This window comes from Molothrus aeneus, chromosome Z, assembly GCF_037042795.1.
Source record: "Molothrus aeneus isolate 106 chromosome Z, BPBGC_Maene_1.0, whole genome shotgun sequence".
Taxonomy (NCBI): Eukaryota; Metazoa; Chordata; class Aves; order Passeriformes; family Icteridae; genus Molothrus; species Molothrus aeneus.
This window is the reverse complement of record NC_089680.1, coordinates 21,637,620-21,652,354: the sequence shown is the minus strand read 5'-3', so window position 1 is coordinate 21,652,354 and position 14,735 is coordinate 21,637,620. Positions and strand designations below refer to the sequence as shown.

At 37.3% G+C, this 14,735-nt stretch overlaps 1 protein-coding gene across 1 annotated transcript in view; it reads right to left on the bottom strand.

The window, feature by feature from the left end:
- MLLT3 (MLLT3 super elongation complex subunit) overlaps positions 1-14,735 on the bottom strand; it is a 120,083-nt gene that overhangs the window by 28,499 nt on the left and 76,849 nt on the right. The window contains exon 6 of the mRNA XM_066569574.1: positions 8,623-9,228. Coding sequence (XP_066425671.1) covers positions 8,623-9,228 — 606 coding nt within the window. The remainder of the gene's footprint in view (positions 1-8,622; positions 9,229-14,735) is intronic.

Genomic DNA, 14,735 nt, shown 5'->3' with positions numbered 1-14,735 from the left:
AGCCACAGCAAGAACAGGTAACATGTCTCAACATAGTTCAAAAAACCCTACATACATGTTCTGGACACAGGCAGCCCCATCTTACTGTGCTACACATGTGTAAAGGCTGTCATTTTTATTAGGGCAAAGACAGCATTAATTACCAAATTTCCTGGTCCCTCCACAGCAGCACAATGTTAAAACAAATAAACAAATAAATCTGATCACCAAATAAATCTGATCAGGCAACTACTTGTTTTCAGCCCCAATGGGAATGAACGGAGTGAGGTATTGCTGATCAGAGAGGGGCACTAGAAACCCCACCGACATACCCAATGGCAGATGAAGCACAAAGTACACATTTTTGTTGGGCAGATAAAGATTTCTATTTTCAAGGCAGGATGAAAGACTGAAAGGTTAGAGGCTTTCAATAGAAAGTGTTAAGTTTTAGTAGCAATAGAGCTGGATGTTTTACTCAAAGTTTTTATGGGTTTGGTTTTATTGGTTTTTTTTGAGTTTGGTTTTGGTAGGAAAAAGCATGAAGTAATTAATTTTGCAACATCTTTTTCTAACAAAAATGTAAGGTGTACTGAGGTATTGACTCAGCCAACACAGTACTACTGAAGAATGACTCAGAGAATTAACACAAATTCACACTAACACACTTAAGCTTTGTAGCAATTTTTCTACTGCCGATATGGTGATCTTGAGCCACCTTCAATGAACACTCAAAATTTTATTAAAATTGGTTTCAGGTATGACTGCCCTTAAACAGCAATGGTTCCCTAGCAGAGAAGGAGTGAATAATGTTGTCAAGAGGGAAAGGCAGTGTCGGGTTCGGCTGTCTGTCTCTGCCCCGACACGGGTAGTGTGGTTCTTGGGTGGCACGCGTTTTAAAGGACGAGTCTGGACTCTTCAGCTTTTCGGTCTTCGGATTGTTTATTATTTCTTATCTACAAAATTTTCTGTCTGCCCAACAGAGGTCTGATCTGCAAGCTGTCACAGGCACTCTCTGACCACCCACGGGGCGGTCATGTCTTTTTATACTAATATCTACATACATAATATTTACCTTTATTTCCCAATGCTTTTCACTCATGTTAGCAAGTGCACCTTCACCATAAACCAATCCCCAAGTGCCAACATCACCACAGGAGATGGAGGACAAGAAGAAGAAAGAAGAAGGACGAGACACGCCCTGATCCCTCCATCTTGTCTCCATAACCCCCCTGTACCAAAAACCTTAAAGTCTATATTTCACTCTCTAAATGTGTCTCTTTTACACCTTTTACTCTAAAGTGATTCTCTTGTCCTCAAACTCTTGTTATTTCTGTGGATGGATCAAAATCAAGCCACCAGACACTTCTGGCAACATTCCAGGATTTTCGAGACCCCCAAGGGTTCTCCTGGCATCTCTGGACATCAGGAATGATGTGCTGAGATCCCACAAGGCAGCTGCCACACAGAGGTCATGAAAGAAAACTGCTTGATTACATCTGCTTTCATTTATTTCCTCTACCAGGCTCACGAGCACACTTCAGTATTAGGAGACCAGAAACACACAGGCACCATCATCCTTGAGTCTGGGGCAGGCAAATGAGGTCCATCAGGAGCATCCCTTGCCCATTCCTAGAAGGCCCCCCAGCATTCCTCTGCAGTGTCAAACACGAAGCACAGCCCCAGGGCTCCACAGCACAGGGAGGTGAACAGCAGTCCCTCCCTCATCAGCAGGCAATGCACGGGCATGAGATAGGGTACACACTCACTGCAGCAGTGAGCTCAGTCTTTATCCTGTGTTAGTAGAAGTTAAAAGATTTTATTTTTTTTTTTTTCAGGGGATGATTGAGTCTTTTAAATACAAAAATTAAATTGTGTACTTACAGTGTGTCCTGAAGAGTTCATGTTTGTCATCACCAGAGTACAAGCCTCTGAATGGTAAGTATTATCAAAATTATCTAATGAAGTTCATGGGCGTTTGGCAGCAAACTTTCAAAAATACTTGAGTATATCATGACATTTTGCCCCCCCTCGCCAAAAGAAGTGTAAACATATTGGTTCCACATAAAAACTAAAAGGGCATAAAAGCCTTGATTAGACCTAACTATTATAGATAAAACGCCAGCTGAAAATCGTCAGGTGTTAGATTTTGTTTTAAATACATGCAGCCATTCTTCTGGATCACAACATAATTTATAGAAGTAGATAGATAAAGCACCTTCAAAGCAATGAAATCCTTATCAAGAAGATCTCACTTCATTATGATTAAAATAAAATATCTTTTCTTTAACATTTTATTATGTTGACTGCAATCCACCTTGGCGTCTCAAAATTGCCTTGACTTTACCCGGTTTTGAGACAAAGTCTTTTTATGCCACAAAAACACTCCAGACAATAAAGGTATTGGCATCCAATTAAAACCCTTACTTTCTGCAGGATAGCAGGTAAATAGGGTTTTCAGTGCTGAAGTGCAGAAAAAATATGAACCTGCATTTATGCAAATACTTGAGTTAATTCACTTGAGTCATAATGAAGCAGATGTAGCCAGCACTTGCAAATTAGTAAAATACTCTTGCCTGTATTAGTAGCTTAATAAGGATTAATGTTAATTCCATGGTCAAAACGTGACATTGCCTAAAATTAAATAAAAACCCAACAGACTTTGCCTCAAGAAGACAAAATTTCATGGCTCTCAGAAGATTACTTTTGCAACCTGAACATTTAATCGTTTCTGCATGGTTTGTCTCCACTGCTTTATTTCTAAACTGTTAACATTTTTGTAAGCCAGTGATTTCCCAACACATACTGGTAACAAAACTGTCTCACTTTAACATTTCAGCTTGCTGCCCAGAGGATCTCTACTTTTCTATCATGCTTCCTCATCCAGCAATAGTAATTTCACCATATACAGAATGGCCTAACATGCACCCAAGCTTTTGCGAGTGAACACAAAGCATTTTTCGCTTCATAGTAACACCTCATTAAAATAGGCAAAGTATAGCAGCTGAATGGTGCCATACTACAGTAGATGCTGATGGCCACAGAGCATACTTGTGCCTACTGCCATTTCTCTGAAGAGGTCTGCTTATCTTTGGCCACTGTTTCTCTCTGAGCATATACCTGGAAGGAAGCACCTCAGACTACAATATTTACCTGTTTGTCACTACTGAATTACCTCCTTGACACAGGAGTACCATGACCAACAATAGCACGTGAGTGGCTGGCATGGTTTTAAGAGCAGTGCTATTTCCCAGACCAGAAGCAGAAAGACTTCATTTAATTATCACATAAAAAGTAAAGAATGCAATAATATGACCATTGCAAACCCACAGGGCCGAGTCCGCAGTGAAGCACATGATCAGTATTAACCCTGTTCTGCACCATTAATCATCTTGAGAGGCACAGCCACATTTATTTCACAAATAAAATCTATCTTTTCCTTTTTTCTTTTTGACCTTTGGTAACTACATGAAAACAGCACATGGAGCTCTATCTCACTACTATTCCTTCTGACTTTAAATATTACCTGAAAAAGCTCTGACTTTAGCTCCAAGCCCTGGCAGAAAGTACGCTTTTTCAGCTAACAAGGGCCTGGAGGTTTTGAAAACCCCATGGGGGTTTTCAAAGTGTTCTTCCACTTTTGCAATCATCAAATTACTACATCATGTGCCAGACTGAAAGTGGCATTTTATGGATTCCTTTAAAAAGGTACTCATACTCTACGACTGCTTTAGGACATGCAAGCAGTTAATTAAGTACAAAGGCATAGTCTGTGTGATCTCTACTGTATTTTCACTGCTCCGTAAAGGCCTTCCTGAGAAGGAGACGGGATTTTTTCCTAAAGGCAAAAGACCCACTAAAGGTACTCTGCTCTTAATAACTGAAACTCCTTACGCTTGAGCTGTCACAAATTGCTAGCACACATTTCTGCTCAGATTGTATTTCCATAGGCTTTGACATACCAAAAGGCCACTACCATTACTAATGCAGTGACATAATGCAGGAAGGGAAAAAAACAATACATACCACGAGCAAAATAATCACTCCAGAAGAAATTAATATGTCAGAATTCAGTCCATTCATATGGACTCCCTAAAAAATCCACCAAACCACTGTCATGCATGGCAGACTTAAAGAGTTGTTATTCAGCTCTCTGAATAACATGGAGATACATAGAGAATATTTAGTACCTGAATAGGTATGTATCATCTGCCTTATCTCTTTTGTGCCTTCCTGCTGCAGCAACTTCACCAAGAGCCATGCAACACTTTTTCCTCCCTACTCAGTCAAGCAAAATCAGCACTAATCAAGCAAGAAGTATCTGAGCAACCCTTCTGAAATGGCTCGACAGCTCAAAAAGGGCAGCTCCAATCACAGAAAATGCCTCATTCAGATCCAAAATTCGGTATTTCTCCATCTCACACAACAGCTTGCAGCTCACACAAATATTATAAGAATATCACCATATTTCAGTCAGGCAGCAAAATCAAGGTTAAATCTTTTTTTTTATCATGCTGCTGCACTGTCCCACATGGGAAGCAAACAGGTGGAGTTTTCATTAACTAAAACATCCTGTATTTGAATTTAAAAGCAAAATATTCAGAATTTTGAAGTGGACTGTGTTAATATGCCTATGCTTCAATAACACCATAAATCTGCATGCTTTTACTCAATACTTTATTTTGCATGTTTCATACCAAATCCAGCAAAATAGTTTTTCAGCCTTTATGTGTGATTTCCAAATGAAATAAAAAAAAATCTCATACTCTTGTGAACACCTAGTTGACCAGTAACACTGCAGTCCAATGTAGTTTAATTCACAGATGTATTTGAAAAGTGATACTTTACAAAGCATCATGAAGAGAAATGCAGACACTTGTTTTACTTACCAACAGCTCAAAGTCAACAGAAAAACAAAATTAAAATAAATACCACAGTTACCACACTACAGCATATGCCAAACAGAGCACAGAGGAATGACCATACATGGTCTTGGTCTAAGACACACACAGAAAGACTATTAAACAAGGCAGAGAGTTTATCACTACAGAAGGGTGTGATTCCCTGCATTTCCCACTGAATTTTACAGTGATATTTGAAGCTCAAAAAAAGAGACTGACTACACGACACCAAAGGAAAGTGTCCAGCTTTCTGAAATACACCAGAGACAACAGCATGCTAACCTGTCTGGATTCTGAAAGGTGAATTTCAAGGGATAGCTCCAAGGGAAGATCAACCACTGGCAGACACTTAACGCTATATCTCTACATCCTCTACTTCATGAAGGCAAAAGGCCATGTTTCAAGTCTGAATGCCCATAATTAGGTAGAGTATGATGTCTGTGCTGTGAAGGGTTAAGCACACTCTACTTTTTTGTCTGAAATTCAAGCCCATTGATTGATATGATACACTCCACCCCAATTCACTGAACTTGGGTTGTATCCAAAGAAATGAGAGGAGCAGGAGCATTGCCATCATGTAGCACCATTCCAGCGGAACAACAGCTCTGTTTAATCATGCTTGTAAGATTCCTCTACTACAGGGACTTTTCAGAATGTCATCCTTATTTTAAAATCCCGAACCCAGACTTCACAACTGAGAACTGATAATGGAATATATCTAATTATGAGAACCATCCTACGTGTGATGAGCAACAGCAAGAAACTTATTTTTGCAGTAAGTTCTACATTCTACATTGCGCCTTGTATTACAAATTTATCATGTTTTGTATGTGAAGTTATGCATATGCAATACCAGTAAAGAGAACAGTCACCATTTTGGAACTTGTTTGAGAATAAGACCACCTCTTACTCCCTCTACAGTGAAGAAACTTCAAAATTCTTAGCAAAGCAATTAATAATTTCATTCTATACAATGTATGAACATTACATTAATGCAGTATTATTATGTTTGCATAAATGTCATAAACAAAACTTGAACTAGTAAAAAGGCACCCGACTCAGAGTTAGTATTTTTGCAGTATTCTAACAATTTTCTTTTAGGTACTGATTTGTAAAGTAATTTGTTCTACCTAACCTATATTTGCTGGATTGGGTATAGTAATTTTGCTTTCTTGAATACACTTATGAATAAATCTGGATACTACCAAATATACTCTCTTTGTTCATCAGGGGTACAATACCTACCACTGTAACCGTATCAGAGTAAGAACTAACAATTGACTTAATTTTACAGCATATTATTATGCCAGGATATGACACTAAAGAAGCATCTTACCAGCTTCAGGCAACTATATTTGTCAGTATCATGAAGCCTTGACAGATCTGAAATTACCAAAATTGTACAGAAAAAGCACTGTCACATTTTTACTTCCATTACTCTCTATGTAACATTGCAAGTTTTTACTTTTTTCTTTTCCTTAATATGATTACGTTTATTGGATATACCCTTTATGGATCTAGCTGTGAAACTTCCTGAAACACTTAGAAGCTTACCCAATACATACAAAAAAGTCCAAACTATTTCTTCCAACATACAAAATTATCCATATTACACTGCTTGGTCACCTTTCACTAGGTTCCCTGGTTAAAAGTGGTAAAATGCAGAAGAACATCTCCTTGTAAAATTCTACAGACATTCACTAACCAGACTGCCCAGCTGTTTCTACCACAGCACTTGCCAATTGTGTGACTAAAGTACCTTAGGGGATTATTCTGTGTTTCACAGATAGTTTTTATTGAGGTGAGTATATTACTGACTTTCTAAATAGTATCCCACCACTGACTGGAGCCATACTCAGCCTAATTTATTAAAAGATCACAGTCCAAAAGGGGCAGACATCCTTTTTACCCATTCAGACAGGGACCACACTGTCCCCGAACCCATGGAAGACCTATGTGTTCCATGATCCACTATGTCAATGTTAAAATAGACAAGAGTCCAAACCAGCAGGATTTACTTCTCTTGGAGAGGACTTCAGCAATTTACTCTCTCAGTAATAGTGGCTTACAGACTTAGAAAACACTGAATCTGCTTTTTAGCTTCAGTACAGAATTAAGGAACTCCTTAGGGTACTCCAGGTCACCTGCAGATGGACGATGGACTTGTGGAAGCCTATTAAAAATACAGAGGTGTTCTCATTATACCATTGGTAGTGGGCAAGAGATTCCAAGACAAAGAGAGAAACACCTATCAGCAACTAAAAAGGATTAGTTTTAATTACCATTCATATATCTTTCACATATCAGTTATTTTCAAGTTGCCACACATCACACACCTCTGCAGAACCATTTGTAGTTAAATTACATTTAATTTGCTTGTCTGAATTCTTCTGTCTTTAAAAAAAAAAAATGGAGAACTGCTGCAGCCAGTAAAAGTGTTTGTGCTCCTCTATGGCATTCAAAAACCTATTTCAATTAGCCTGCTCTACTGAGGGTATGTAGCATGTCTTAAGGCTAGTGAGAAATTAAAATAGAATATTCAGCTTTTTAAAAACAAGAAAAAATATTTCACACCAAGGGTGACAAGTATGTACGTTTTCAAGTTTGAAGACAAACTGGTTAATTATTTATTATTTCAAGCCATAATGAGAATACCACTCTAACCACAGAGTATCCCCTCTGTCATGCTGTAAAGCAGGGCCTGTTCTATTGTATACCTTCTAAATTTAACAGCCTTTGCATGCCCTAAGGGACCAGTCATTAAAAGGTCACTTCAGAAGTAAATTACCTTCTCCCTCACAGGAAGTATCTACAAAGTAAAAACCTAATGCTGACACCTCCTCACAGCAAGGCATTTATTGTCTGTTCCAGAGAGGGCAAGCAGGGTTATGAATCTGAAGGCAGTAACAGAGACACAAATCAGAAAATGGAATAACAAGAGAATTGAAAAGGAAAAGCTGGGAAGAATTCCTCTACCATGCACACTACACCTCTAGCCATAAGAACAGATAATGGCACCAAACAACATTTCTCCTACCATACGTTTCCTTCTCTACATGTCTCTATAAAAAATGCTTCTGAAAACCAAAGTTTGCTAGGAGAATGATTAAAATCCTAATTTTAATCATAAAATTAAAGAGCAAATCATACTTGAAACAGATGAGAAGGCACTGTAGATAAATATTTTCAGGAGAGCAAATTTCCATTAAAACATCTTTCTTCTTGCTAAGCCTACTACTTGGCAATAGATTCCCCTCATCAGAGTGAGATTCTAGGACCTTCTCCTCCACAAAATTAGTGTCATTGACAGAACTGACTTTTTAACAAAAATAAAAGTAACTCTCTGATATAACTGCAAGCCTTTCGTGGATTTACTGAACTCTCTAATACCGGAAAAAAAGATTTAGAGTGTGAAATACAAGCATTTAAATCTATTTCCTGTTCTCTCAAAAGAAACTTGAATTTCTAAAGAACATCAAAATAGCAATACTGTTTATCAATATCTCCCATACTCTCACTGTCATAATGTTGACAATTAGTAAATGAATAGACTTGTATAGGGAATACAATTCAACTAGAACAAGCATAAGCTTGAACATGGCCATCATCATACTCCAGTTTGGACAATCTGCCAGTAGACAGCAAAAGAAAGGGGAAAACACAAATTCGGTGCACAGTCCCACAGACTACAAATACTCAAGACAGCACTGAGTAAAGTACTAGGCAAAACCAAGCAAGCACTTACGTCAGATTTGGAGGACACGTTTTCCTCCACGTCAGAATCACTGGGATCTACAATATCATCAAAGGGTGGCAGAGTAGGCGTCTTCCTTTCCAGTGCATCAGTTTCAACTTTGACTCTCCCCACCTTGAGCTGAGATTTATCTTTTGTCTGTTTTTTGTCAGCTGAACAAGTAAGAATCAGTGGTGGGGCACTAGGAAAACTTTTAAATAATGAATCCGAGCTGGGTTTTTTTCTTTTCCTTGCAGAAGATTCATCAGTGTCCAGCATAGAGGGCCTTTTTGTGAGAGTCTTCTTTTCTTGCTGCTGCCCACACATTATGGTAAGGATAGGAGTGTTTTCAGATTTTGGTTCCTTGGACATGGGTTTGGGTTCCTTGAAGGCCATCTTAGGAACCATTTTTTCATCTCTAAGTGGTTTGTTTTCTTTGGGTTTCTTAGAGGATTCTTTGGAAGATTTGTTATGTTCCCTGGAAGGTTCTTTGAAGGCACTTTTTTGTTCTTTTGAGTCTTTAGAATTTTTTTCTTTGTGCTCCTTTGTTAACTTCTGGGTCTTTGAAAAACTGTTACTACTGCTGCTGCTATTTATATTCAGAATCCTTGCTGGGTCCTGCAAAGAGGAGATGCAAAATTTTACTTTAAAAAAAAAAGAAAGGGCCCTTAAATCCTCAAAAGGCAGACACAATATGGACAAAGGATTGATATTAAGAACTTGGAACCGCAGGCAAGTAACCAGGAGTAGAAATAACCGTACAAGAACAGATAGTGCAACATTTGGTCAAAACATCTGTTACAAACTGGTGGAACATAAACAGTTATCACTGCTCGTCAAAAAGTTACAACAAAAGCTAGTTTTTACCCTAGGCATTATACATTGTAAGGTTAACATAGAAGCAGTTTAGGAAATCTTTATCATAACAATTACCTATGAGAGAATTAAAATCACAAAGAAAAATTAAGACATGGACCATATGATGTCAACAGAATTACAGGATCAGAGGAAAACATGATGACATTTCAGGCAAGTTTGACTTCTCTGCTGTGATCTTCCGAGTTTTGCCCGATCTTTTTCCTCATAAACAATAGCAATCCTGGGTCCAGCCTGGTTATGGAAGAATTGATTGGACAGACAACAGTCATTGCCTTTTTATGGAAAACCTCCTAAAGCTGAGAAAGTTTCATTCTTTGAATATACTGGCATCTCTGCTGAGTCTTTAATTACTTTTTTTTTTTTTTTTGATTGAACTGTTTTAAGTGAGAAGTGTTTCCCAGAAGGTAGTGACTTAGACATCCTACAGGAGAGGCCAAACCAGAAACAGCAGGTCAGTATCTTCTGAGTATTCCTCACTCAGCTGAATCTGAAAAGTTGAAGTGGAAAGCAAGAGGTCACCTGCAGCTAGAACTGGAAATAAAGGAACAATCCAGAATGGGCTATACAGGATCCTTTCTTCTGACAACTAACACCGGTGAATATTTAAAAGACAAGAACAGTTCTAGCACCGCCCACTTTCATGGAAACTGCCAGTGAGGAGCTCTCAGTATCTCAAAACCACTCAGTAGACTAATTGCACTGTTTTAAACACTAAATACATGTCATATATATACAAGACAGGGTCCATTTTTTTATTTCAGATCTGCAAAGTGACATTTCAATTTACAGGAACCCATGGTCAAGTAATTTACACTGCTCACTTTTTCTTCCAGGCTGGTTATAAGCATTTCTATGTGTATGTTGCAACACTTTAATATGTATTACATATACCCATTGATTTCCTTTACCTATAAGAGACATGTATGTAAATGTGGTGCATCTGGCTGTCTAAAACTGCCACAGATTTACAGATCTGTAAAGAGGAAAACATATTTAGCTTATCTTCCACCTTTACTTAACCACCTTTTTACCCACAACATAGACAGAAGTGCACAACGCTTCCGCAGACAATACTGTATAAGTGCAGTGAAAATAAAAGACCAAAGCAGGACACAGCCAGCCTCATCCCCCACAGGGACTCAGTCATTTTAAAAAATGCACACAGTACAACTGCTCTGGGAAAAAAAAAATCCAAGAAAACAAAGCAGAATTTACATGTTAATGGAAGTTGTGTCATTTAGAAAAGAAGACTGAGACTACTTCCACTGATGTGCTTCCTGTTCATAGATAACTACTTATAACACGTCCAATTAGGATGTGTTAAGTCAGAGTTTAATACTCTAGGACCTGAAAGGTCTACACAAAACATATGCAGAAACTGCAGTATCATTCTTCTCCTTCTGTAACAATAGGTAGAAACAATTAGCTAAAAATAATTTCTTAGAAATGTTCTTACCTTCTCATTATCTTATTTAGTGAAACAGTCACAGTGCTGCATAAATTATTCATGTTTTTATAAGATGCTTCTTGCATCTGTACTGCAAATATATTTTTGTGTCATATTTGATTAACTATATATTTATATACCATGTATATCAACATTAATGTTGGCTGGAAGCATCAACAATGAACAATACTATAATTACATCTGAATATCTAAACATAAGGCACTTCCTGGATTCCCAGGCCAGCAATTAAAAAACAAAAATAAAAAAGTATACTTAGCACTGACATGTTTTACTTGAGTCATAAGACTTATCCTGGCATTCTTCTTAAAATTCTAAGATTAAAAGATTCTAAAATTCTTCTTAATTTATCTTAAAAATCTAAAAGTCTTCAATTTTAAGACTTTTTTCATCTTCCTACAACATGGAAGTTGATATTTTCATAGAAATCATAGTACAAATAGGGGACATACTTATGAGACTTATTTATAGCTGACATACTTATGAGACTAGACCCCTCTCACATGCTCTCTTAGAATTACCTTTTCTTAAAGGCAGCCAATCCATTGTTTTTATATCTACATTCATTTTCAAAGTAAACATACTATCTTTTCTTATTTCCTTAATTTCTGCAATGACCCAAAAAGAAGCAAACAATGACATAGAGGAGACAGCTATAGGAACATTAAATCTGTAAGACAGAAAAAAGTCAATATATATCCGCCAGTAAGTTCTGTCAAACCTGATGATGAGCATGGGATGCTGATGGGGATGAAAAGTTGCTGAATATTCATATAATGTACCAACATGTACTATGTATCAGCATAGATCTTAATAAAAATTAGAATGTACTTTCAAACCATTTTTTTATTTATTAGAATCTGACAGTGTGTTTAAATCTTTCCACCTTAGTAAGTGTTGCAAGAAGTAAGAATAAATTCAGTAAAATAATACACTCTTTTCTCAACACTCTTTTCATGAGAAAAACTGTGATTGTGGGGCTTTGGCAGATAATATATCTGCACACCATAGCTTACATTTGTGTATTCATCAAATATTGAAGCAACTTAAGTCAATGTTAGCCTTTGATATGTTGCATAACAGCGTGCAAAAGAATAATACAGGCACATTGGCATGTCAAAATACCAGATGTCATCCTCAAGCAAGTAATACTATGTACTTCCAGTAAATCAAGATATATACTACTGCTCTATGAAAGGGGCTTACATATCCTTCAAAATATGTATTTTAGAAAGTACAATAAAAATCTAAAATTTTATCATCAAATAAAACCTGCACTACTCTGACTGTGGTACTCAACTCCTGTGCATATTTTGGCCAACACAGCTCATGTTAAGGCCCAAGATGCATTCTGGGAGCATAGAGAACATATTGTAGGCAGGACAGGTGACCAGAAAAGCTAACGAGCCATTATGCTGCCATGATCACGAGCCTGGAAATTGCTATCTCCTGCAGCCACCATGTTTGCCAGTTTCATCACCATCTTCTAACTTACAGGAACTACATAAACCATACCCCCAATCTGGAAGGCAGAAGACATCACCTCATCAAGAGAAGGTGAACTTTTGAAGTTGACTCCCTACCAGCTGGATTGCTCAGGCTTTCATGCTTCCCACTGTGAAAAAGGGTATGCCATACTGTGACAAAGGAGGAAGGATCAGCACCCTCACACTCCACTAGGTAACTTTATTTTTTTTATGGATCCCAAGTGCATGGAATAAGAGTTACAGGTAATAAACCAAGAAACTTTGTGATTTGGGAGGTAAATTCACTTTATAGACTGATTTGGGCAACGGCAACCAACTGTTTCTTGTGTTTTTGTGTTTCTTAACAAGCTCATGAAATTAAGTTTAAATCACAGAGTACATTGTCCTGTAAATTTGAGAGACACAAACGGACTGTGATAGCTGCTCAACAGGTAACATATTTGCAGATTAAAACACTTCTGTAGCTACAGGGTAAAAAATGATGCTGAACTGTGTATGTTACAGACCTGGGTGCTGACTTCACACCACAAAATGGAATTCCCAATTTGTTTTAATGTGAGATTTAATAAGCAGTTACTTCTGGAAACCATTGCAAATCTCAACTGCTGACAGATGTTAATAACCTAACTAAGAAATAGTTACACTGGGGAGGGGTGGGGGAAGCAGCGGAGCAGGGGCAGTTCATTATGAAGTCAATAAACTGAGCACATTGGCATGGCCTTGTCTACTGTACTCTGAGTTTAGACTACAAATTCAGTTCTAGTGATCATAAAAATGTGCATTATTTTCATTTCTAATTCAAAATATTATGCCTATTGAAATAATGTGTTCAAAATAAACCAATGGACTAGAATTAGACTCAAATATGCCTGTTGCTCTAAAGAGGAAAAGAGGAGAAAGATATCTAAAAGTAATTCCTTCATCAAGCAAATTCAGATTTCTGTTGAATACAAACTTGTTTATTACTGAATAGAAATACTAGCTGATTTGGGGGCAGGGATCAAAAAAAACAAGAAAGAAAAGCCCAACATTTTGAGAGCCTCCAAAATTACTCCAGGACAGAAGATGAATTTACCTGCTTCCCACAAAAACCCAGCCCACCAAAATGTTATGATCAATGACATCAGAAGTATCAGAAGCAGATGGAGAATTACAAAGCTCACTGGTTTAACAGTGAAGGCTAACTCATAGCATAAAACAATTTATGTTTTTTTCTGATGACACACAGGAATAAAAGCTTTTGTTTTCTTTGCTTATAAAATCTCATTTCTCTACAGCTGATACTACAGGTCTTTTCAAAAGACATAATCATCCCCCTGAAAAACCTAACCAAGCTGCTTCTCTATTCTGTGCATATAATATTTCTATAATATAAACGGGCATAGCAATAGCACTGATCTAATATCTGTATACAAATATCTGTAGCCAACCTGCAGCTATTCTTACATTATGAAGAAATGTATGAAGTTTTCATATATTTCTGCCTGACATCTGTACTTCCAAGATTAAGGCTTTGTTTTGGAACTAAAAAACTGGTGCTCACTAATACTATGTCCATTAAATTAAATGAAAAAAAAAGTGACTTCAGAGATACAAACATCTCTATTTAATACATATTTCAGAAGAGAATGTGACAGAAAGCAAACTGACAGTTGTTTCTTACTTACAAAAAATACTGTATTGTATTTTTCATAAGTGAATGCTAGACCAAGAGTAACATTTTGTTCCAGTGGTTTTATTATTGTTACTTGAATTCTTATCTAACCACACAGTTTATATGGTACTTTGCAGTGGCAAACAGATAAGCATAAGGTTCTGTTTTTTCCACACTCAAAGTTTAAAACTGACCTCAAAGTTAACTGTGGTATTCACAGACAAAACAAACCAAAACTAGACAGAGAACATCAAAGGCCTATTGCTGTAGCAGAAAAATCCCAAAGTCACCCAGTACAGACATCTGGAGTACACTTTGGCACCTGGGACAAGCAACTTGTGCCCAAGAACTATCAAGACTTTCCTGCAGCTCTTATTGTAGAGGCATATTTAAATGAAATCTGGACACTGAAGTTGTTCCATCACTGGCGTTACTCCAAATGACAAAACGAAAAATCTATTCATACATTGGCTGGAGCTTTCCTACATTCCAACCACAACAAAAACACTAAAGACCAAAATTCAAGGCTTTTCAGCTCCAAGAACTTGTAACAAAAACCCTAGACTTTAACGTTCTACTAAAACCAAGGTTATCTTGGGTTTCCATTTCTCAATAATAGCTTATAATTCTCAGCAAGGC